General features: G+C 36.4%; 1 protein-coding gene across 4 annotated transcripts in view; it reads right to left on the reverse strand.

Annotated features, from left to right (window-relative positions):
* Positions 1-27,128, reverse strand: part of NTN4 (netrin 4) — a 121,315-nt gene that overhangs the window by 37,475 nt on the left and 56,712 nt on the right. For all 4 annotated transcript variants that reach the window (XM_026013059.2, XM_026013057.2, XM_026013056.2 and 1 more), the window contains exons 4-5: positions 6,523-6,649; positions 4,090-4,278 (exon numbers count right to left, since the gene is read on the reverse strand). In XM_026013059.2, coding sequence (XP_025868844.2) covers positions 4,090-4,278; positions 6,523-6,649 — 316 coding nt within the window. The remainder of the gene's footprint in view (positions 1-4,089; positions 4,279-6,522; positions 6,650-27,128) is intronic.

Raw genomic sequence — 27,128 nt, forward strand, 5'->3', positions numbered from 1 at the left:
CACTTTCTAACACAATATCGATCATACATGTGTCACCTAACATACATGCACACACATATATACCATATGCCTACATACATACATATATAGGTACATATATACGTTTACAGACACACATACATAGACATTGTGAAAAGACTGTGTCTCTCTTATGTGTTAGTTTTAGCTACATTCTAACATTTTGCTTATGTTTTTATAGAACTGGTAGTTTGGGGACCAAAACTTATAAATATTCTTTTTTTGTACATGTCTCTACAAGAGTCATAGAAGTGGTGACCATTAACAAGTCACCACTAAGTCATTAGTCATTAACTAATCTCCTTTTTCATGCTCTTTGTTTAAAATTCTGAAGTGGTGAGCTCTCTAGGATTTAAAAAATCTAGACCTGGCAACCTTTTTATATTTTGTAAGAATATAAGCCATAGCTTGAACATAGCACAGTAACAAAAAGAAAACAAAATAAAAATTAAAAAAGGTATTTATCTTGGCTCCAAGTCTGCCAGTAAACCTTTTCTATTTCTGTTTTTAATGGTTAGAGAACTTTATTCTGTTCCCTGATGCATCCCAAACCTCTGGCACATAAACAGGTACTCAATATAAATTCATTGAAAGACTGAATGAACAAATATATATGTTAGATACATTGTACAGCATACTATTTCAAGTCAATGCAATTTAATAGTATCTTTGAAAATGCATTTTGAAATGTTGCCTGTTGTCCTGCAAGATAGTTACCATATCTGAGTTACTTAATAATAAATTAACTTTCTTTCCTATTTTATCTGCTTGGTAGTTAGTACATTTTCATTTTTAGACATTTCTACTAGTGGTCTGAGGATATGCAACACACATATACATATCTATCTAATATATTAATATTTTAAAGTATATATCTTTCTTGTTTTTTAAGATCTCATTTTTAAGTAATATCTAAACCCAATGTGGGACTTGAACTCACAACCCCGAGATCAAAAATCTAATGCTCCACCGATTGAGCCAACCAGGCGCCCTCTTTTTTTTTTTTAATCTTATTTTAACAGACAAGCAGAGGGAGAAGCAGGCTCTTCACAGAAGCCAAATGTGGGACTCCATCCTGGATCCAGGATCACTACCTGAGCAGAAGGCAGGCACTCAACCGCTGAGCCACTCAGGTGTCCCTGGACATTCAAATTGTTAAAATGCTGTGTTAAAAAAATAATCAAAGTTTCTTATCGACTGCATTACAATGAATTCTCATTGGGTGTTTAACCATGTCCATTTTTTAATGCCCTGTCATTTACAGGTTGTTGTTCTTTTTTTTTTTTTTTTAAAGATTTTATTTATTTATTCTTGAGAGATAGAAGGAGAGACAGAGCCAGAGACACAGGCAGAGGGAGGAGCAGGCTCCATGCACCGGGAGCCCGACGTGGGATTCGATCCTGGGTCTCCAGGATCGCGCCCTGGGCCAAAGGCAGGCGCCAAACCGCTGCGCGACCCAGGGATCCCCAGGTTGTTGTTCTGATGCTCTTACAAAAATATGGTCCAGCTTCAAGAAGAATCACGAAAAGGGCTTTTGACAAATACTGGTCTCTGGTCACCCTGAGATCATAAAACTAAAGTATGAATTGTCAGAACTAATGAAAAAGCTGCATTTAAACAGAACAAAAAGAAATACATGGAACTGAATGAGCTAAGGACAATGATGACTATTTTTTGACTCGTATTCAAAACATTCTTGATCCCCTGATATTTGCTCCTCCAGATTGAAGGAAACTTGTCTCTAGAGATATCTATAACTTACAGAAATTTTATGAAAATGTTGTTTTGAAAATAAATTAAAATATTTTTTAAAAATATCATTTTATATTATTATTATTATTTTAGTAGGCTCCATTGCCAATGTGAGGCTTGAACTCATGACCCTGAGATTAAGAGTCACATGCTTTACTGACTGAGCCAGCCAGGCACCCCTCTATCTATTTAAATATATCCTGTAGAAATGGTAATAGGACTTAATATATTGTGAGTCCAAGCAATTTTATAAGCAGACCCTTAATTCAGCACTTGAGGTTAAGGAGCCTTTATTTTATTCCCGAAAGTCTTAGGGGTCTTAAAGAAGTAATTATCTTTGATATAAGATATAAAGAGTAGAGACTCTGTAATATTATTTCCCACCTTCTATTTTATAGGACAATAATAATTATTATAGTTATAGTATTATAGTCTTTATTTCTTGAGGACTTACTATAACAGGCAATGTGCTAAACAGTTCACATACTTTATTTTATATAGTTCTTATTACACCCTATGGGGAAAAAAAATCAAAGTCCAAACAGCTTTAATAGCTAGCATGGGGTTACACAGCCATAAGGAGCAGGGAAAGCTTCTATTCTAGAAGCTTGATCAAAATCTATTATTTTTTAAAAGATTTTATTTATTTATTCACGAGAGACACAGAGAGAGAGAGGCAGAGACACAGGCAAAGGGAGAAGCAGGCTCCTCACGGGGAGCCTAATGCAGGACTAGATCCCAGGACTCCAGGATCACGCCCTGAGCCAAAAGCAGATGCTCAACCACTGAGCCACTCAGGCATCCTGTTCAAAGTCTGTTAAAATGAAAGTCTGAGTACAGACAAGGAGCAGGAGCAAAACAGAATTCTCAGAGAAATATTAAGATGTAGATAGAAATTTGGGGCTCAATGTTGAAAATGAACTGTGACACCTTGTCTTCTACAATTTGACAGAACGCTTGTAACAAGAAAGCCCACTCAAATTTCACACAGATATCTCCTCTCTGATGTTAAAAATATGTATATTTCGCGGCGCCTGGGTGGCTCAGTTTGTTAAGTGTCTGTCTTCAGCTCAGGTCATGATCCCGGGGTCCTGGGATCCAGCTCAGTGTTGGGCTCCCTGCTCAGTGGGGAGCCTGCTTCTCCCTCTCCCTCTTCCCCCTGCTTGCACCTGCTCTCTCTCCCTCTCAAATAAATATATAAATAAATAAAATATTTTTAAAATGTATTTTTCAAGAGCAAGAGAATTTTTGTCCTTTAAATTAAAAAACAAAACAAAACAAGATTTTAAATGATTATTTCCCATTGTATTGCTCCCTTCCTGTCACTGTTTTTGAGCTAGAACATGAAGTCCTTGGTGGAGAAAGGAAGTGCATAGACATCAATCTCCATTAACAGTTTGAGTGTTTTTTGTTATCTGATTAATTTCTGAGTTGACATGGGTAACTACTTGTGTAGTTAGATGAGCTATTCATCCACACTGGGCATCTACTGAAGCTCTGACTGCACCCTTCACAGTCACATGTTTCACCTAATGTCTCATTAATTGAGCAGATCTTTTAAAATTCTACTCTATTCATATAAACCTCTTCTTGGAGTTATGCTAACAAAAAAGCAAAATCCATTCTATAAGAATTTAGTATTTTGTGGGGGAGAATAGGGAATTATTGTTATGTTCTAAATTAGTTTATGATACAGGGGTCCATTAGGCCGGTGTCAGCCAAAGTGTATTCATAGTGACACCAAAACCTGTAGTTTTTCAGGTGTTCAAATTCACTGTAGAGATGAAAAATAGAATGACCCAAGTGCAGATAACTCTTTATTTCATCAATTTGAGTCTACTTATTGCCTATATCCTATTCATATATTTAGTCTTAAGATAATTTCACATACTTTTTTAAAAGTAATCTCTACACCAAACTTGAGTCTTGAACTCATGATCAAGAGTCACATGCTCTACCAACCAAGATAGCCATTTGCTCCTTGAGATAATTTAAAAAATATCTCCCTCTACATCATCCTCCCCCCCCCTTTTATTTGTCATCTTGTTTTCCCAAATGTGGTGTCACAGGAAGCAATTTTACTTCATGCAGAGTTATAGAAGAGATTACTTGGATATTGTTGGATTGATGGATATTGTACTGTTTGCATCTAACAAGTTAAAAATCCGTGCCTCTTATCAATGAAGAAATGAACTGGCGTATTGAGTGTTCTGAGAATTTCATGACCTCTCTCCCATGGACCAACATATGAAGGATGGAAAGATTCATTTTTTTTGCACAAATCAAGCTTTTTCCCCCAGTAACCACTAGTTTACTTACTTTTGCAAGCATCTGGAGCAGAGAAGGGTCTCCGGAGGTCCCGATAGAAGCCTGGCTTGCATCGCTGACAATGCTGACCTTCTGTGTTGTGCTGACAGTCATTGCAGACACCACCACTACGATTACCTGATGCCTCCCACACATTAATGTCAAAGTGACAGGTATCAGCATGCCCATTGCACTTGCAGGCTGAGGGGAAAAAAGACATGCAAGGAAAACAATTTAAAACAACAGGTTCTCTAATATTGAAGCAGTTAAAAATGGGGTAAGCTGGCTACTAATCTTTTAAATTTATGTATAATTAACACGCAGTGTTAGTTTTTAATTTTATTTTTAGTTTTGTAAATAGTGCACATTTTCACAACAAGAATCAAAACAGCAATATAAAAAGGCAAACAATGAGAACACCAGTCTCCCAATCCCTGTGTACCCTGTCACCCCATTTTCTTTTTTTTAATATATTTTCAATTTTTTTTAAGATTTATTTATTTATTCATGATAGATGTAGAGAGAGAAAGAGAGAGGCACAGGCACAGGAGGAGAAAGAAGCAGGCTCCATGCCGGGAGCCTGACGTGGGACTCGATCCCGGGACTCCAGGATCACGCCCTGGGCCAAAGGCAGGCGCCAAACCGCTGAGCCACCTAGGGATCCCCTGTCACCCCATTTTCAGCAAGTTACTTCTTTATTGTCTAGTTTCTTGTATATCCTTCCAGTGTTTCTTTATATTTTTTAATTTAAAAATTACATTTTAGAATATGCCTGGAAGTCAGCAAAGTGTAGATCTGTGTTCTTAGGCAGAGATATTATAATTTCCTTAGCAACTGAGGTTGACATTTATTTTGGAAAGACTATTAGAATGGCTACCCATTTTTTTTCCCTTTTCACAGTTAACACTTCACCATTTCCATTCCTGCTACCCCCCAAGGACCAGTGTCATCACTGTGGGTCCCCTGACCATGCTTAAAAAACTCGACATGGTCAGGCATTATTTGAAAATGAAAATTCATATTGCAAATACAGGCCTAAATTCATGTTCACTACTGAGCCTGGAAGGAAACTTCTTGTGGACAGGGGTTAGTAACTTGGTAGGTAGATGGATATGTCTTTCATGAAGCACTATTCCTCAGCTATTGATGTACTGGCGAGTATAAGATAGTCTCCTCTAGAAGCCTGGGTGTGTTTCGTTGTTGTTGTTTGTTTGTTTTTATTAAAGAGGCCTGCATTGTTTCTTTTGTAACCATTTCTCAGAGGCATTTATAAGATTATCAGTAGCAACAAGTGACAAGTCTCTGTGTTCTATATGCATTTAGATACACAGTTGGTGTCTGTGGAAAGGACCAGAATGGCACTCTAGGAATTTAGGAGAAATTCTTTAGATTCTCTTGATGAGTGATTTAGAATAAGAATCCAGACTTTTTCCTGGAGTCAATTGTGTTTGTGCTATTGTTTTTTCATTGTTTCCTTGACATGTTATGATATTTTGACGAGATTCATAATCTTTAAAAAGCATAATATAAGATAATTTAAAATTTATGCTTAGAGGAAATCCTTTACATGTCTTAGAAACTAAAATAAATCAATTAGGATTCCAAATTATGTATGGGAGGAGAATTCTCACAATATTACCCACAGTACTTGCCTTTAAATCTTTGTAAAATTGAAGTTTGCGAGTATAAACATTGTTATGGGCATGTGTATTTCTCTGAACATTTTGAACTGCAAAGAAAAAATGGTTTGTATCCCCATATTTTTTACCGTTTTATCTATCTAATCTCCAACTTCAAACCTGAAGTTAGTCCTAGTAATGCAGTCTCGTTCTTGACCAACTGGCTTGGTTTCAAAACTGATTTGTCATTTCAAGTATCATAAGTGAAAAGAAAGGCATCATGGTACTATGGAAAAAGCATTTAGTTTGGGGTCTGAAGAGCTGAGATCAAGTCCTGACTATGGTTTACTAACCTTGGCAATTTACTTAATCTTACTGAGCCTCAATTTCCTCATCTCCAAAGTGGGATTAACATCAGCTGCTTGCTTTTTTGGGTTGTTCTGAAAACTGAATTTGAGATAGCTATTTTCATGATTATAATTCAATATCTCAGCCACGAGGGTCATTGTATGCCATAATTCTCGCTTGCTCTTGTGTCTAGCCATGTTTTTATTATGTCAGTTTCTCAAAGAGGGTGCTTAGGTCCTGCAAACTGTCCAAGCAAATGGGTAACACACTGTTGGCAAAATTGTCATATTGGCAACTTTGCAAGCAGTGATTGTTTCCAGTAGCTGAGGTCACAGTGAGCAGTGACATGGGGTATATTTGTGTAGGTTACTGTGCCCATCACCCACCACTTTATACTATGTTTCCAGAGACAACAAGGAGTCCACAGATAAGTTTACTTTACAAAGAAGGCTTTTAGGCTTGTGGGTATGGTACTCACTTCTGCACTCTTTAGGAGATCCCGTTTTGCCATCAGCGGCCTCCCATGGGCGGTCATTGTATAATGGTGCACAGTGTTGGCAGTGGGTACCTGCTGTGTTGTGCTTACACATACACTTTCCATGGACCTACAAACAAAAATAAGCAAGAGCTGCAAGTCATAAGCAATGCTAGGGAGGAACATTCTTCCCACCGTCTTACCTCATTGGTTGGCTTCAGCCATATGACATTCATTCACTTTCCTAAAGAAGTCATCAAGATGTGAGATCCTTTCTTTAGTTTGTCTTGTGATTAATTCAAAATATTACATAATAAAAGGGGCGCCTGGGTGGCTCAGTCCTTTAAGTGTCTGACTGTTGATCTCAGTTTGGGTCTCGATCTCAGGGTTGTGAGTTTGAGCCCTGAGTTGGGCTCCATGCTGGGTGTGGAGCCTACTTTATTATTTATTTATTTATTTATTTATTTATTTATTTATTGGAGCCTACTTTAAAAAAAAAAGTTACATAATATATTTTTCTTGGTTGTAGATTGTGTGACCCCCAATGATCAATTCTGAGATACTGGCTAAATATTTACTTAAAATTTTAATACCTTAAAATTTTAAAAATTCTTTTTTTTAAAAGATTTTATTTATTTATTCATGAGACACACACACACACACACACACACACACACACAGAGGCAGAAACACAGGCAGAGTGAAAAGTAGGCTCCATGCAGGGAGACTGATGTGGGACTCGATCCCAGGACCCCAGGATCATGCCCTGGGCTGAAGGCAGGCACTAAACCGCTGAGCCACCCAGGAATCCCCTTAAAAATTCTTTATGCAAAAGTACTGCTTCACTATAGAAAACTTGGAAATCTGTAAATATGATTATTTCATATCATAATCAGCATTTGAAATTTTATATTTCTAGTACTTTAAAATACAATTATATTTAAGACTTTTTTCATATAACAGTATATTAAGATCATCTTTTCAATTCATTAAATATTCTTGTGCAGCACACTTTAATGGCTTCCTTGTATAGTATATAATTTATTTGACCAATCACCTATTTTTGGTTATTTAGGCTTTTATATATTTTTACATATTATATTTTAGTTCTTCTTTTTTTTAAGATTTTATTTATTTATTCATGAGAGACACAGAGAGAGGCAGAGACATAGGCAGAGGGAGAAGCAGGCTCCTCGCAGAGAGCCTGATGTGGGACTCGATCCTGGAACCCCGGGATCATGACATGAGCCAAAAGCTCAACCACTCACCCACCCAGGCGTCTCTTATATTTTAGTTCTATAACAAATATCCTTGTAGCTATTTGTGTACATCTTTATTTATTTAGAGGTAAAACTAGAAGTGTTTTCTAGAAGTAAAACTGAACAATCAAAACATATATATTTTTAAGACTTTGAATATATTTTGTCATAATGACCATAAAGATTTTCTTCCAATCCCACAATTCAGAGTAGTTGAGTTTATTAAAATACTGTTTCTCATAGGAATGAATACTTTAGTAGAATTGTCTAGGATCTGAGAGTTTTATGAGTTTTATTTTTTGTATAATCTCACCAACATTTTCTAAAAATTAGTATCTTGGATCTTGACTACTCCCTAATAACTAAGTATTGCCATGAATTCCAGTACTAACATGCACTTATTGTCACATGATGTCATGACTACAAATGAAAGTTATGTAAAGTAGCTCAGAATGGGGTTTCCAAATTTGGATCTATGAGGGTTTTTTTTTTTCTTGAGAAACAGTATAACAGGTAAATTAGCATGAAAGTAATAAATAATATCAACCAGTCAACAAATATTTAATGTGTATCTACCGGGATAGGCAATGTTCGGTATACAAAGCATTACAAAACATAATTTCTGTGTTTAAGAATAGTATAAAATAGCTTGATAAAAAAGATATACATAGAAAAAATTTATACAGATAAACAAGACAATAAATACCTGAGAAAATGAAAGGATGTTGGAAATTATTTTATTTTTAAAAAATGTTTATTTATTTGAGATAGAGAGCGAGCACAAGCACAGAGGGAGAGGGAGAAGCAGACTCCCCACTGAGCAGAGAGCCCAACACAGGGCCCGATCTCAGGACCCTGAGATTACGATCCAAGCAGAAAGCAGATGCTCAACTAAACCACCCAAGCACCCCAGGATGTTGGAACTTAAAAGATGCAGGAATCACCAGAGATTGGCAGTTGTGGAGGGCTTTAAGAAGGGGCTAGATTTTAAGCTAGTCCTTAAAGATGGGCAGAATTTCTGAAGGGCAGAAGGGAAGAGACTTCCCAGGAAGAGGAAGCAGAATGAACCAAGGTATGGTGCTAGGAGGCTGGGGAGAATCTGTGAACAAAGTCTATTTCAATACAGCTAGAATATTTTGACTGCAATGATAAAGGAACTACTAGAAATGACATGTACTTGGAGTGGTCAGAATCAAAACGAATCCTTGGAGTTTAACAAATCTGGAAATAACTACATCAGTACATTGATGTACTACTGTGTGACCTAATTTAACACCAGAGTAAGTTACCCAGAAGCCCCTTTCTCTTTTAATTCTCTTAGTATATATGTCTTTGGTTCCACTGGTAGAGACCCTCTAGATTATGCATTACCCACGTCTGTGACAGGACTGCTATGGACCTTATGCTCAGAAAATGTTCAAGTGCAGGAATGATCCACATGAGGCCTAAGTGTTATAATCTGGAAAATATCATAAATAATTATTTTGGTGGCCATATTGCTCAATTTCATTTCTGTGTATTGTAATGTAAGGTTTTGTACTTAATGAAAATTAATTTATAATTATAATTAATTACATATATATAACCTTTTTTTTTCATTGGCTCCTTAGAGTACAATGATGTTGCAAGAATTTTTGTTAATTTTCATCATAGAAATGGAACTAGTATTATAGATTCAACTTATTGATTTTGGAATTCTAATACGTAAGTGTGAGTTGAGCTTCAGTTACCTGTTTTCTTGGGCTTCTCTTTGTGACTATCTCTCCTAAGAGCTGTTTATATGTAAAGTCCCAGGGAGTTGTAAGATACATCTCCATTCACACATGCAGGTGAGTTCTAAAGACAAATTTGCACTTAAATTTGGAGATCTGCAGGAATTCAATTTTTACTGCTCTATGAGAGTGTGGTCTTTCTATCCCAGCTCTTGGAAGAGCGTATATTCTGGTAGAAATGTTCCAGTCCTACTGCATTTTTTTTTTTAAATATCTTTTTTTTTTTTCATTTTTTTTTCATTTTTATTTTTATTTTATTTATATATGATAGGCACACAGTGAGAGAGAGAGAGAGAGAGGCAGAGACATAGGCAGAGGGAGAAGCAGGCTCCATGCACTGGGAGCCCGACGTGGGATTCGATCCTGGGTCTCCAGGATCGCGCCCTGGGCCAAAGGCAGGCGCCAAAACGCTGCGCCACCCAGGGATCCCGTCCTACTGCATTTTTAAAATGATTTTATTTATTTACTCAGGAGAAACAAAGCGACAGAGGCAGAGACAGAGGCAAAGCAAGAAGCAGGCTCCCTGTGCCGGGGGTGGGGTGGAGTAGGGGGTGGGGTGGTGGCGGAGTCATGGGCAGGGGATGGACAGAGTTGATCCCAGGACCCCAGGACCAAGACCTGAGCCAAAGGCAGGTGCTCAACCACTGAGCCATCCAGGTGCCCCCAGTCTTACTGCATTTATTAAATCTTTTAAATCCAACATTCCTTATCATGGTGAAAAGTAGAAACTCTTTATCAAATAACTTTGGTGTGGGAAGATTCTCTAAAGGCTCTCAGTAAAAGCTGGATGACTGTTTACTTGTCCTAGATGCTGATTTCTATTTTTTTTAAACACTAAAAACTATTCTATTGTACACTTTCAATGAGTCAAATTTTTGGTACATGAATTATCTCAGTAAATTTGTTAAAAGACAAAGAAAAACAAAATAATGGTAATAATGATAAGATTACATTTATTAATCATATGAATTTTGTTAAAGAAATTTAAAAGCACTTGTTTTATTAAAATATATGCACTAATTGCTCTTCTGATCTCTTTTGCTAATATTTTTGGCAGTCTATGTGTTTGAAACCAGTCTCCATTTGATACAATTAATTGCATATTAATTCAATTAAAAAAGACTAGGAAAAGCATTTTGCTCTAAATAAATCAAGAAAACTTCTCACTGTTATATTTTTTAAGATTAACAAGCTCATTCAAATTGCACTGGTTGAAGAAAATAGTGTGACTTTTTTAAACTTTGAGAAAGCTTTGAAAAAATATGTATTATTTTTTATTTAGTCTTTTAATGACTAGTACGTGAGGAATAATACAGAAGAGGTCGTATAAATTGAACACATCATATTTACTGGGAGCTACAGAAATATTCTTTCTACAACAACTAGTAAAGAACATACATATTTGTGAGGTGATACGTGCTGATGATTCCATGAAGACTTAAATAAAGCTAGATTTTAATTTCAATTTTGTCTATCTCACAAATTTTGTCTTTTGCCCAAAAGAAAGATTGGGTAGCTCAGAAGAAGCCAAGCTTCCTTTGAGCTTAGGAGCGGGCTGCTGAGAGCTAATAAACCAAATCACAATTTTCTATGAAGATTTTTCAGATAAAGACAGTAATAAACTTATTCACCAAGCATCTGGAAAAAAAAAAAAAGAGGAAGAGGGAATCCCTGGGTGGCTCGGCAGTTTAGCGCCTGCCTTTGGCCCAGGGCATGATCCTGGGGTCCCCGGATGGAGTCCTGCATCAGGCGCCTTGAAGAGCCTGCTTCTCCCTCTGCCTGTCTCTGCCTTTCTCTCTGTATGTCTCATGAATGAATGAATGAATGAATGAATGAATGAATGAATGAATACATACATAAATAAAATCTTAAAAAAAAAGAGAGGCAGACAAACCATAAGACTCAATCATAGGAAAAAAACTGAGGGTCGCTGGAGGGGAAGGGGGTGGGGGATGGGGTAACTGGGTGAAGAACATTAAGGAGGGCAGGTGATGTAATGAGTACTGGGTATCCTGTAAAACTGATGCGTCACTGACCTCTACCCCTGAAACCAATACTACACTATATGTTAATTAATTGAATTTAAATAAGATTTACATTTTAAAAAAGTGAATCTACTTTCAGGGCAAAATTTAATAGAAGATAAACTTTACAAAAAGTTTGAATGGACCTCTGTCTTGAAAAACAGATGCTGATTTCAAGCAAAATGGAGTCTTTAGAAAAACTGAGTAAGGGATCCCTGGGTGGCGCAGCGGTTTGGCGCCTGCCTTTGGCCCAGGGCGCGATCCTGGAGACCCGGGATCGAATCCCACGTCGGGCTCCCGGTGCATGGAGCCTGCTTCTCCCTCTGCCTGTGTCTCTGGCTCTGTCTCTGCCTGTGTCTTTGGCTCTGTCTCTCCTTCTATCTCTCAAGAATGAATAAATAAATAAAATCTTAAAAAAAAAAAAAAAAGAAAAACTGAGTAAGAAAAATCTCCCAAAGTTGAAGAGTTTAGTAAAGTGAAGATATATGGCTGGCATAATTTGGTAGCATAATGAAAATTAGGGGGAAGAGTAGGTTTGTAATTGTCTAAATCCTATAACTTGTAAAAAAAAAAACCTACATACAAAACACCAAATATTTGATGGAATTAGAGTCAGAATTCCTAGAATAAACAAACCGTCCTTAATTCACCACTGCTGTTACATGGAGTACTATCTGAGGGAGGCATTTTAGAAAGTGTTAATTCTGAAGTAAATATGGTAAAGACCAAGGTCAATAAATGCTATTTGTAGGCAACGTCTTAGTCCTTGAGGCTGTGTCTTAAAGAACACATAAGATTTTCCTTAGGGACAAAGACAAGAAGATAAAATCCCCAAAGAATTCTGGGAAACATCCATAAATACAGAGGGCATGTGTTGGGGAGTAGGTTCTATATAGATCATGGAACATATTAAATATCAGCCTAGGATGCTGGAATTTACCCCGTAGGTACTGAAGATCCATTGAAGATCTTGAGTAAGGAAATGATTAAAAAGTATATTAAATACACTTTTTTTCCTCTTTCTAAAAAAAACCTTTCTAACTCATTCCTATCTTGTCTCCTGTGTTCTTTCTTCCATTTCCTCTTTTACTATTTCTTTCTTTTTTTTTTAAGATTTTATTTATTTGAGAGAAAGTGTGAGTGAGTGAGAGAGAGAGAGAGAGAGAGAGAGAGAGGATAAGCAGGGGGAGAGAGAGAAGCGGCTCCCCAGTGAACAGGGAGCTGATGTGGGGCTCCATCTCAGGACACTGGGATCATGACCCGAGCTGAAGGCAGACACTTAACCACCTGAGCCACTTAGGTGGCACCCCTATTTCTTTAATATATATATTGTATGAAGTATTGTTCATTTCCTTTAGAGGAACTAAACTATCATTATTGGTCAATTTATCAGGTTTGGTCTTGGAATGCCCATGGCCTATAAGTAATTTCACCCAGCTCATGGGTTAGCCCTGGCTCACAAATTCCAGACCTCAGGAGGCCACAGACATCTAGGGAAACCTCATCAAACATTCACATGTATCACAAGATAATGGAGACAGGTCAGTTCCCTCTGGAGTAAAGATTTCAGAGCATTCCCTTGCTCCCACATGCTGAGAATTGGGATGAACCTCCCAGGGTCTGAAAAATGCCAGCCCAGCAAATTTTTCTGCACACAGAAAAATTCAAGGAGCTGTCATTTTGAGAATTACCAAAAATAGCTGTAAATCATTATCTAGACCATCTGAAACAAGAAGTCCTTCCTCAGCGATACAACTGTTACTGTTCAAGCTTGAAAGATCACCCACTATTTGATGCTCGTGAAAAATGTGCAAGTAAATCTAGGTCTTTATTGGAAAAAAAAAAAAAGAAAAAGGAAACTTTAGTAACAAGTTAAACATAGCTCTTTTTGGTACACAAACATGAAATAGATAAAGGGCAGGAAAATGGGGTTATGTACTTAAGGCTTAGTTGAAGAAGAGTGGTGTCTGGTTGTCCAATTGGAAAAGGAGAAATTGACTTTAACAAGCTTCTAACCCCTAATTATCTAAGAGGTATACCTTAGCATTTTGACTATTCTATGCATTTCATAACCCGTTTTCTTATACTAAGTACTTTATTCTGTTGTCGAAAATTTTCCTGTTTGTATCTAATATTATTTATTTTATCTAAGAGGTATGCCTTAGCATTTTGATTATTCTATGCATTTCATAACCCGTTTTCTTATACTAAGTACTTTATTCTGTTGTCAAAAATTTTCCTGTTTGTATCTAATATTATTTATTTGTTATTAGTATTAACCCATTTGCAAGTCATTTTTAGCATACTTATAGGGAAGGACTCATGTAAGCTTTGAAGCAGTAATTTAAGCAGTTATTGGAACAGTATGCTCGTTAGAACAGCATGCTTATTAGTTAGCTATGTACTTTCGTGACAAATATATATTAGAGCCAAATAGGTAAGGAGAGAAAATACAATTTCTTCATATGTGAGGCTACAAAGGAATATAGGGTGGAAGCAAAAATTAGATTTTTAAAAAGATTTATTTATTCACTTTAGAGAGAGAGAGAGCATGAAAGGGGGCAGAGGGAGAGAGGCAGAGAGAAACTTTATTAGACGTTTTGCTGAGCTCAGATCCAATGCAGGGCTCAATCTCAAAACCCTGCAATCATGACCTGAGCTGAAACCAAGACTCAGATGCTCAACTGATTGCAACACCCAGGGGCCCCCAAATCCATCACTAGAAGATAGAGAGGTCTTGCCTTGAAAAGCTGCTTCTTCACTGTTGTTCCTTTTGGGGCAGAAGGTCTTCTAGTGGTCTACCCATGCAGTTGAGGAAATTAGCCATGGATCATTGGCAGTGTCAAGCATAAGGGCTGGGCAATCACTTCTCAAGATGTTGCAAAATACTTAAACATTAGATGGGAAATTGGCTTAGCCAACATTTACGGTCCTAACAGTCTTAGGGTTCTATAATTTTAAGGCCTGCTTCTCTGTGTTGGGAATACTGATTGGTTGTAGGCAACCACCCATAATGTTTTCTGAACCACCAAAGAAGACTTGTGTGGCTGGGTCCCGCTGCTGCCTTCTAACCAATGTAGAACATTTCCAGATTGTCTGAAAATCAAGTAATGGAAAGCTAGGAAAGTATTTCTTCTTTCCTGAAGGCACTTCTTGGGACACAAATGAGAAAGTAAATAAATATTAATAGTCTCTGAAGACAGACTTTCTTTTTTTTTTTTTTTTAATTAATTTTTATTGGTGTTCAATTTACCAACATACAGAAAAACACCCAGTGCTCATCCCGTCAAGTGTCCACCTCAGTGCCCGTCACCCATTCCCCTCCAACACCCGCCCTCCTCCCCCCTTCCACCACCCCTAGTTCGTTTCCCCGAGTTAGGAGTCTTTATGTTCTGAAGACAGACTTTCATTTGTTGATACTGACTATACCTAAACAAACATAAATTCTATTCTTTTTATTTTTCTCTTACTGTTTTCCTTCCCTGCTGCATTTTTCCCATTGTTTGTGACCAAAGAAATTATAGACTAAATATTCTTCTAAACTCCTGCCTTCCAAATAAAGGTATACTTCATCATCTAGTGATGCTCACCATAATGGAAATTACCAAAGCAAAAAAATCAATCTGGCTAGTGCTTTGGAGGCAATCATATTAACTGAATTCTTTTAGAATGTCTGATAAAATTTGCTTTACCAACTGCTTTCCAAGAAAGAAGGGAACAGCTGTTGTTCATGTCTTACTAAAAATTATAATGAAAATTAGTGGAGGAAAAAAGACTTTACAGCTAAGTATTCAGAAATTCTTGAATTTCATAACTTGATTTCCTTGTGCTCTCGTGCCATTATTGTTTATATATACATGATTCTATTTTCATCTTTACCATTCAACTTTGAATTCCAATGGCAAATGAGTCTTCTTTTCATGCTGTCGTTGGAACCTTAAAAAAAAATGTTTGTGAAAAGAGAATGCAAACAGTGCCTATTCTATGAACCAAAGGAAAATACCCACTTACAGGCAGCTGCAGCAATTCACAGAACTCCATTTAGCTATGACAAATGATTTAGAAGTGGAACAATGCTACACAGCAATTTAAGACAAAATGTGAAGGCAAAAAACTGACTAATTTCTAAAGAGATAGTATGTCCCATTTAGAGAGAAGGATTAACTTCTAAAAGAATGAACTTCTTATGCATGCAAAGAGATAAATTCTAATAACAGGCTAGCCTGTTAAAGCCTGCTCCTCTTATGCAGGACAAAAACACAGACAACAATGCTTCAGCACAAACCTTTGAATAGAAAGCATTGTGAGGAAAACATGTCTTTTCATTAACAAATAAAATATTCTTTTTTCTCCAATAAAGGTTTGCATGTTTTAATTTGGGAGTTCTATGGTGAATATGAAGCATAATAATTGAGTTTAGTGGAAAAGCGGGCTTGTCAGAATGGGGCAAAGTAGGTTGAAGGCTAAGTATTCCAAACCTCTACCCAATAATATATATAGCAAGAATGCAAGCAATTGAAAAGTTTTACAGTCTATTCATTGGTTTGAACTTGGACACTGGAGAAAACAGCTCTTGTAAGAAAGTAGGGGCAATAAAATAAAGATTGGTATAGAGCAGAAACAATTATGAATAAAGAATGAAAATTAGCCAATACTTTGAGACTTCTCTCTTCTCAGCCAGTTGCCTGAAATTCTTCCAATAGAGATTCATTCCTTTAGCTCTTAAATGGGGTTGTAGGTCCAGGAGCTCCCTACAAAAATGCACTTATGCTCAAAAGGGGCAAATCCTTAATTATTAGCAACAAACATATCGGCTGGGATTATAACCATCTGTTCTCAATCTTAGAACTGAACTCAGAGTTGCTGAGAGGAAGTGGCTTCCTGATTAAGGAAAGGGAATGTCTTAGGGGGAAAGGAAAGGAGCCTAAGACAAAGTATGGCTACATTTGTTACCTTGCCAAGAACCTTGCTCTGACTGATAGAGCTAGAAAAAAGCATGAACGGAACCAATGCAAATTTCATAAGAAAACTGCATTTAGTACACTGTATGGTGATCATGTGCTTATCTGTCCCTCTCCACTAGATGGTAAGACTTTGCAGGGAAGACACAGTGGGCTAAATTTCTTTGACTTTCTAGTAACTGACATATAATAGATTTTCAATAAATATGTGTGTTAATTTTTTCATTCAGCAAATATATTTTAATGGAGCATTGATAACCTTAGTTACTGAATTTAGTTCCATTTTATAAAATTGCCAAGAAGGCAGGGTACCAATCATGCATTTGAAGTGGGAATGGGATACTTTTATTGTTTGTCACAAAGCAGGATTTTGGGTAGAGGATTAAAAGATATTCAGGTTTGTCCAGTGTGCTTCCTTCCTATAAGGTGCATACTAGTTCACATCTGGGCAAGGCATGTTGGTAAATATGTTCTTACCTGTAGTAGTCATGTATAGGTGTTCTGGATGATCTGGAAGCTTAAGGAAAATGTGTCAGCCGTGGAGGGAAATGAGAATAATAATGATGATTATGATGATGATAATAAATAACAATAGCAGTAGTAGATAATATGGAGTAGCACTATGTGCTGGGCGTGACTCTGGTTCATTGTGAATCTTTGGATTCACACAAGAACCCTATAAGGTAAGTACAATGATCACTGCCATTTCACAAAGGAGGAAACTAAAGTCTAAAGAGATTAGATAATTTGCCTAAGGTCACAAAAGCCAGTAAGTGGTGGATCAACAGTATTTGAATTCTAGCAGTCTGACTCCAGTCATCATCTTAAACCTTAACCTATGCTATGTTAAAACCCTAGGGAATAGGAATTTTGAGGGATCCACTTTGGCCAAGTCCCTTGAGGGACTACCTCAATAAAACAGATGTGTTCCAAAACAATTTTTCCTTGAAGAGCTCTTCAGGATTGAGTTTGGACTCAAAGTGAGCCATTTCATGGAGGTTCTGGTCTTGAGTGGATTATTAGTCCTATTCCTCTGGGAGAAGCCTAGCAGTTTTGGAGGTAGGAAAATACTGGAAGATTGGGCCCCATTTCCCACATCTGGCACAAATAAGCTTAGGGTATGGAGAGGATCCCACTGGTTCAGTGTAAAACCTGGGTAATGAAAATTCTGATGCCTCCTTGGGGCATTTCTGGGCTGCTGCACATTTTGCTTATCAGAAACTCCAGTGAATAAATTTACAAATGAAGATGATAACAAAAATGTAAATGAACTCAAAGATTTGCTCTTGTGTATAGCACCTCTTTTATGTTAATTACTCTCCTTATTAGATATGATTGGGTAGGGATAGTGGTAGTCTTTATAGTCAGTATTATTTTAGGCTATTAATGATAGTAATAGTAGTAAGTGAGGTTATGGAGAATGGTTACGTGAAAATGCTATACATAACCTAATGATTCAGATACATTTTTAGATTCAAGTTACTGGGTTTATTCCATTTTTTCATGTACAAAATTTTGTATGCCCCCACACTGTGATTTGTACATCTAAACAGCAGTTTGTGTCACTGTGAATACTCTTTACTATAAAAAATCAGGAGTTGAAAGAATATTCGGAAGCATACATACACAAACACACAAAATTTCCAAATGCTACCAAATTTGTGTACTCCAAATTATGGGCATTTATTCCAAGATTGCTTAAAGATATGGTTCCACCAATCTTTTAAAAATAGTATTATGGCTCAAACTAAGAACTAAAATCAAGTTCTGTGGGTTATCTTTCAACATACATCATGGCCCCTTTTGAAAAAATTAGATGATTGGTCAAAACCGAAACAAAAGAAAGCAAAAACAAACTCCCAAACCTACCTGTCTAAAATAGGAGGGCAGACACTGCTTCTGGGCAGAGAAAAAGCATAATTCGGGCCTTTCAAATAAATTGCAAATTACTTTTGAGCTTAAAAATATTCTTAATAAAGTAACCTCATTTAAAAAGGCAACTGAAAGAAGGTCTTAAAATATCCCTATTGTTTTAAAATGTACTATTGGCTCAACATTGTATTTTTTTAAGTGAGCACTTTAGTTTACATTTGGAGTCCTTGAGTAACTTTAGGTAGGATTCTCTCTCACCCTTCAGAGTAATGACTTTGTAGAACAAAGAAAATCTCTTCTTTTTTAAGTCCAGGAATAGGGCCTACTTTTATTTATTGCCAGGGGCTTAAGAGGCTTACATGTACCATCTTTTGAGAAAGATGTTTTGCATCTATTTGTAACTACATTCAGTATTCTTTGTCTTTGTGTGTGTGGTTCTTTGAATGATGGCTTACTGGTTCTTCAGTAATTAATGAGTCAAATAAAATTTTTGACCTGTTTATTTTATATCTGGACAAGAGTCATGACTTCACTTTAAAAAAATGTATCCTGGGGATCCCTGGATACATTGGCCTGCCTTTGGCCCAGGGCATGATCCTGGAGACCCGGGATTGAGTCCCACATCGGGCTCCCTGCATGGAGCCTGCTTCTCCCTCTGCCTGTGTCTCTGCCTCCTCTCTCTGTCTCTCATGAATAAATAAATAAAATTTTTAAAAAATAATAAATAAATGTATCCTTAACACTGCCATTTCTTATCCCGCACAAGTTCATCCATATCAAAGTTGTTCTTCTATCAAGACTTCTTGAGCATGTACTTCTAAGAGTGGAATTTAAACTTGCTTTATATAGTTAAATGGGTTTTGATGTATTATATTCTCACAAGATTGATTCTACTGGCTTCCTCTTTTCAGTATCATCAGTTACTTTATCTTTTCTCTGAGGACTGTAATAAATATTTCTGCCATAAAAATGCAAATAGCATTGAACCAAATATTGTGATGCCCAGGAGGCTTATGAAGATTACATTCAGATGTTACAACTTATGCAATTTTCTCCCCACCATTATTTCATTGCACAGAACTATTTTTTATTTGTTTTTTGTTTCCAGTGGATTTTAAGAATTATTTCTGGCTACTGGGCTTTTAAAAATGATGTCTGTCCAGGGCATCTGGGTGACTCATTCCATTGAGCATCTGCCTTCGGCTCTAGTCATGATGCTGGGGTCCTGGGATTGAGCCCCGTGTCAGGCTCCCTGCTCAGCGGGAAACCTGCTTCTCCCTCGACCGCCCCCTCCTCTCTCTCTCTCTCTCTCTCAAATAAATAAAATCTTTTTAAAAATGATGCCTGTCTGACATTTTTATTTGGATATATCTTAAGAGTGAATAGAGCTAGATTATATGCATAGTTTGGTTTCAGATTTGCATGTGTACAATGACAATATACTATGATTTTCAGATGTTTATTTCAATGTATCTAAGGCTTTCTTGCCTTATAACATCAAATTAGCTTCTCTTCTCCTCTATAATAGCCACAATTTCTTCAGCTGTAAGATACAGAACAAGAGAAGATTGACAAATAACATTAGACTCTTGCGGTAGTTCTTGTCCTTAGGCAAAATTTTGAGTTTTCTATAAAGCTGTATGAGAAACTATGTCAGCATATAGCTAAGTAATTTTAAATTTCCTTCAAGCCAAATTGCTATCTGGTCACTGCATCCAGTTACTAGGACAAGTTGTTACATAGCCATCCCACCTGCTCCATCTCTGTTCTTCATTTGATCTCAGCTAAGTCTTATTTTCATAACTTCACTTTGCACTTATCTTTATACACTGAAACTTTTCCAAGGTCACAATGCAAATCAGTGACAGAAGAGGGAACAGAACTCCCAAGAGAGTCCTAAAATACTAGAGGCCCCATCTTAGAACAGTGAGGTAATCAGGAGGATTTTTTTCCCTTCCCATCAACACCTAAAATAACTTCTCATGATAAAATCTCTTTGAGGAGAAAAGAGATCATATCACTTTCAATTCTTTAGTACCTATTTGATTTTTAATAATTTTATAAAAAAAAAGCAAAAGTGGAATTAACAACATATAACTTCCAATACACTCTTAAAACTATTAACACAAAAACTATGAGACAAGAACTTAGGACATTGAGTGAAGGCAAAAACTAGAACTCATTTTGTAAGCAACTTATCTTTCAAGCAGCATCTGACATGAGAGTGAAGGAAGGTTTTGTGGGGGTTTTATTCAGTGTCTTTTAGGATTTAGATGGTTTTTATAATGAGCTGGGGGCCAGGTAGATTCTATTAGAAGTGCTGTGGGGGATTAATAAGTACTTTTCATCTTACTGACATTCACTTGCTCAATGTGTTCACATAGCTTCTGGTTATTTTAAAGGAAAATTCTTTGTCAGAGACTATTTTGCATTCTCTTACAAAGTGTTTTTTTTTTTAAATTTAATTCATTCTAGTTCACATTTCCCACTGTTTTCCTTCTTTCTTGACAGCTCTGTTTGACTGTCACTCAGTATTCTATACAGTACAGAGGGTGTTACAAAAGTTGACTTGTTTAAGATAAATGAGCCCCTGATTGTAGTACAAGAAGCCAGTTGCTAGGGCATGTTTTCTTCCATAGTCTTTTGTTGTTGAATTAATTAATTCATTCAGATGCTTTTTTCATATCAGAAAACTGCTTGTTTCTAGGTGAATCTTATAAAATGTAGTCTTCATTATTGAGTATGCTCATATAAAAAAAACAACAACTTATGCTTGTTTGGCAACTCTATCAGAATGCAGAGTCACTAAGAAATCTGTGATCATCTGTATATGGCCAGAAACAATAGTCACAGCTTTTGGAAGAATTAGTTTTCTTCAATACCCACCTATTCAAAGCTACCGCTTTTAAAAACAGTGAGCTTAAAAAAAAAAAAGAAAAGAAAAAAAAAAAGAAAAAACAGTGAGCTTAATGACCAGGACTTTATTTTTTTTTTAATTTTTTTTTATTATTTATTTATGTAGTCATACAGAGAGAGAGAGAGAGAGGCAGAGACATAGGCAGAGGGAGAAGCAGGCTCCATGCACCGGGAGCCTGACGTGGGATTCGATCCCTGACCAGGACTTTAAAAGAAATATATTCATTCTGCAAAATTCCTCTATAACCAGCCATGGGTCTTATGTTTGTTTTTTGAGTTACTGATTTTTCCTATTCCAATTATATTCATCTAACCTAAAAGTCATTGTTTTAACCACATTTAAAGTGTGCAATTCCGTTTTTTAGTATATCAAAATGTTGTGCAATAATTAATACCACCTAATTCCAGAGCATTAACACCACCTAATTCCAGAGCATTTTCATCATCCCCCAAAAGAAACCTCATGCCCATTAAGCAGGCACTCCCTATTTCTCCCCAACTCCTGGCAACCACTACTCTCTTTATGGATTTGCCTATTCTGGACATTTCATATAAAAGGCATAATACAACATGTGGTCTTTTGTGTCTGGCTTCTTTCACTTAGCATAATTTTTTCAAGGTTTATTCATGTGGTAGCATGCACCAGTACTTTATTCTTTTTCAGGGCTGGATAATATTCCTTTTTGAAAAAAGATACATAGCTTTCTTTGTCTTTTATTTTTCGCTTACTTTTTTTATGTTTCAAGTATTTATTTAAATTCTAGTTAGTTAGCATATAGTGTAATACTAGTTTCAGGAGTAGAATTTAGGGATTCATTGCTTACATATAATACCCAGTGCTCATCACAAGTGCCCTCCTTAATGCTCATCACCCATTTAGCCCATTCCCCTCCAGCAACCTTTGTTCTCTATAGTTAAGAGTCTCTTTTTATGGTTTGCCTCTCTCTCTTCCTCCCCCAACCATGTTCATCTGTTTTATTTCTTAAATTCCACATATGAGTGGAATCATATGGTATTTGTCTTTCTCTGACTTATTTTACTTAGCATAATATGATCTAGCTCCCTCCACATCACTGCAAATGGTAAAATTCCATTCTTTTTTATGGCTAATATTCCTTTGTGTGTGTGTGTGTGTGTGTGTGTATGTGTGTGTGTGTACCACATCATCTTTATTCATTTATCAGTCAGTGGACATTTGGGCTCTATCCATAATTTGGCCACTGTTGATAGGATAATATTCATTGTAAAGATATACCACATTTTGTGTATCCATCAATCCACTTTTTGGCTGTTGTGAATGATGCTGCCCTGAATACTCATGTCTAAGGTTTTATGTAGATATATGCTTTCAATCCACTTGGGTATATACAGAAAAGTAGGATGGCTGGATCATATGGTAACTCTATGTTAAACTTTTTGGGGAATTGCCAGACTATTTTCCACAGCAGCAGTATCATTTTACATTCTCACCAGCAATGTGTTAGGGTTCCAGTTTTTCTATCCTTGCCAACATTTATTTTGATTTATCTTTTTGATTATACTCATCCAAGTGGGTTTGAAGTGGTATCTCATTGTGGTTTTTATGTTCATTTCCCTATTGACTAATATCGAGCGCCTTTTTTTTTTAATTTAAATTCAGTTAGCCCAGGAGCACCTGGGTGGCTTAGTCGGTTAAGCGTCTGCCTTTAGCTTGAGTCATGATCCCAGGGTTGGAACCCCGCATTGTGTTGGGCTCTTTGCTCAGTGGTGAGCCTGCTTCTCCTTCTCCTTCTCTCATGGTTTATCTCTCTCTCTGATTTCTTCCCATTCAGTTTTCCATCCCTTCCCCTATGATCCTCTATGCTATTTCTTATATTCCAAATATGAGTGAGGTCATATGATAATTGTCCTTCTCTGATTGACTTATTTCACTCAGCATAATAACCTCCAATTCCATCTACATTGATGCAAATGGTAAGATTTCATCCTTTCTGGTGGCTTAGCAATATTCCCATATATATGATATAATACATCACATCTTCTTTATCCATCTTTATCAGTGGACGTCTAGAGCTCTTTCTACAGTTTGGCCATTGTGGACATTGCTGCTATAAACACTGGGGTGCAGATGCCCCTTCAGATCACTACAATTTTATCTTTGAGGTAGCTACCTAGTGGTGCAATTTCTGGGTCGTAGGGTAGCTCTATTTTTAACTTCTTGAGGAACTTCCACCCTGTTTTCCAGAGTGGCTGTACCAGCTTGCATTCCTACCAGCAGTGTAAGAGGGTTCCGCTTTCTCTGCATCCTCTCCAACATTTATTATTTCCTGACTTGTTAATTTTAGCCATTCTGACAGTATGAGGTGGTATCTCACTGTGGTTTTAATCTGTATTTCCCTAATGCTGAGTGATGTTGAGCCTTTTTTCATGTGTCTGTTATCCACTTGTATGTCTTCTTTGGAGAAATGTCTGTTCATGTCTTTGACGATTTCTTGATGGGATTATTTGTTTCTTGGGTGTTGAGTTTGATAAGTTTTTTATAGATCTTGGATACTAGCCTTCTATCTGATAAAACATTTGCAAATATCTTTTCCCATTCTGTTGGTTGTCTTTTGGTTTTGTCAACTATTTCCTCTGCAAAAGCTTTTTATCTTGCTGAAGTCCCATTAGTCCATTTTTGCTTTTGTTTCCTTTGCCTTTGGAGATGTGTCTACTAAGAAGTTGCTGTGGCTAAGTTGAAGAGATTGCTATTTGTGTCTCCTCTCTAGGATTTTAATGGATTACTATCTCAAATTTCGGTCTTTTATCCATTTTGAGTTTATCTTTGTGTATGGTGTAAGAAAATGGCCCAGTCTCATTCTTCTACATGTGGCTGTCCAATTTTCCCAACACTATTTGTTGAAGAGACTGTCTTTTTTCCATTGGATATTCTTTCCTGCTTTGTTGAAGATTAGTTGACATACAATTGAGGGTCCATTTCTGGGTTTTTGTGCCAATGCCATATGGTCTTGATGATTACAGCTTTGTAAGATAGCATGAAGTGGGAATTGTGATGCCACTAGCTTTGGTTTTCTTTTTCAACATTCCTCTGGCTATTTGAGGTCTTTTCTGGTTCCATACAAATTTTAGGATAATTTGTTCCAGCTCTGTGAAAAATGTCAATAATATTTTGATAGGGATTGCATTGAATGTGTAGATTGCTCTGGGTAGCATAGAAATTTTCACAATATTTGTTATTCCAATTCATGAGCATGGAATCTTCTTCCATTTCTTTGTGTCTTCCTCAATTTCCCTCATAAGTGTTCTAAAGTTTTTAGCACATAGATCCTTTACCTCTTTGGTTAGGTTTATTCCTAGGTATCTTATGGTTTTTGGTGCAGTTGTAAATGGGCTTGTTTTCTTAATTTAAATCCTTCTGCAGCTTCATTATTGGTGTATAGAAATGCAACAGATTTCTGTACATTGATTTTGTAGCCTGCAACTTTACTGAATTTGTTTATTGGCTCTAGCAGTTTTTTGGTGGAGTCCTCTTTGGATTTCCTATATAGAGTATCATGTCACCTGAAAATAGTGAAAGTTTTACTTTTTCCTTGCTGATTTGGATGTCTTTTATTTCTTTTTGTTGTCTGATTGTTGTGGTTAGGACTTCCAGTACTATGTTGAATAAAAGTGTTAAGAGTGGACATCCTTGTCTTGTTCCTGACCTTAAGGGAAAAGCTCACAGTTTTTCCCCATTAAGGATGATACTAGCTGTGGATTTTTCATATATAGCCTTTACTATGTTGAGGTATGTTCCCTTTAAATCTACTTTTTGAGGGTTTTTATCATGAATGGATGTTGTACTTTGTCAAATGCTTTTTCTGCATCTATTGAAATGATCATATAGTCCTTACCTTTTCTCTTATTGATGTGATATATCATGTTGATTGGTTTGTGAATACTGAACCACTCTTGCTACCCAGGAATAAATCCCATTTGATCATGGTGAATGATTTTTTAAAATGTATTTTTGGATTCAGTTTGCTAGTATTTTGTTGAGAATTTTTGCATCTATGTTTCAGGGATATTGGCCTGTGGTTCTCTTTTTTGTGTGGTATCTTTATCTGGTTTTGGTATTAGGGTAATAATGCTGGTCTCATAGAATGAATTTGAAAGTTTTCCTTCTTTTTCTATTTTTTGGGAAGAGTTTGAGAAGAATAGGATATTAGCTCTTCTTTAAATGTTTGGTAGAGTTTGCTTATGAAGCCATCTGGTCCTGGATTTTTGTTTTGGAGAGCTTTTTGATTACTGATTAATTTCTTTGCTAATAATCAGTCTGTTCAAATTTTCTGTTTCTTCTTCTGTTTCAGTTTTATAGGTTTCTACAAATTTATCCATTTCTTCTAGATTGTCCAATTTTTTGGCATATAGTTTTTTAAACATTCTCTTATAATTGTTAGTGTTTATGCATTGTTAGTTGTTATTTCTTCTCTCTCATTTGTAATTTTATTTATTTGGGTCCTTTCTCTTTTTTCTTGATAGGTCTGGCTACAGGTTTATCAATTTTTTCAAATTTTTTTTTTAAGAAACAGCTCCTGGTTTTATTGATTTGTTCTATTGTTTTTCTAGTTTCTATATCATTTATTTCTGCTCTAATGGTAATTATTTCTTCCTTCTCCTAGTTTTAGGTTTTGTTTGTTGTTCTTTTTCTAGTTCCCTTAAGTATAAAGTTAGGTTGCTTATTTGAGATTTTTCTTGCTTCTTGAGTAGGCCTGTATTACTATAAACTTTCCTCTTAGAACCACTTTTGGTGCATCCTAAAAGTTTTAAATCATTGTATTTTCATTTTCATTTGGTTCCATGTACTTTTTTTTCTTCTTCTATTTCCTGGTTGGCCCATTCATTGTTTAGCAGCATGTTATTTAACCTCCATGTATTTGTGGGCTTTCCAGCTTTTTTTCTTATGACTGACTTCTAATGTTATAGCATTGTGGTCAAAAAAGGTGCATATTATGACTTTGATGTTCTCAAATTAGTTGAGGCTTGTTTTGTAAACTAATATGTTATCTACTCTAGAGAATTTTCCACGTGTACTTGAAAATAATTTGTCTTCTGCTGTTTTAGGATGGAGTGTTCTGAATATATCTGTTAAATCCATCTGATCCAATGTGTCATTGAAAGCCATTGTTTCCTTGTTTTCTGTTTTTTAATTTATTTTTAAAGACTTTTACTTATTTATTTGAGAGAGAGAGAGAGAGAGAGAGCGAGCATGAGCAGGGTGAGGAGCAAAGGGAGAGGCAGACTTCCCACTGAGCAGGGAGCCTGATGTGGTGCTTGATCCCAGGATTCTGAGATCATGACCTGAGCCGAAGGCAGTCACTTAACCGATAAACCACCCAGGTGCCCCTGGTCTTCTGTTTAGATGGTCTGTCCATCAATGTAAGTGGAGTGTTAAAGTCCCCTACTATTATTGTATTATTATTGATTAGTTCTTTTATGTTTGTTATTAATTGTTTTGTGTATTTGAGTGCTCCCATTATGGGTGGGTAAATACTTACAATTATTATATCTTCTTGTTGTATTATGCCCTTTATGATTATATAACGTCCTTCCTTATTACAGTCTTTGTTTTAAAGTCTATTCTGTCTGATATAAGTATTGCTACTCCTACTTTCTTTTGACATCCTGTTTGCATGATAAATGCTTCTCTATCCCCTCACTTTCAATCTGCAGCTGTCCTTTAAGTCTAAAATGACTCTCTTGTAGGCAGTAAATAGATGGGTCTTATTTTTTAATCCATTCTGCCACCCTGTCTTTTGATTACAGCATTTAGTCTTTTGCTCCTTT

Source organism: Vulpes vulpes, chromosome 10 (assembly GCF_048418805.1).
Source record: "Vulpes vulpes isolate BD-2025 chromosome 10, VulVul3, whole genome shotgun sequence".
Lineage (NCBI taxonomy): Eukaryota > Metazoa > Chordata > Mammalia > Carnivora > Canidae > Vulpes > Vulpes vulpes.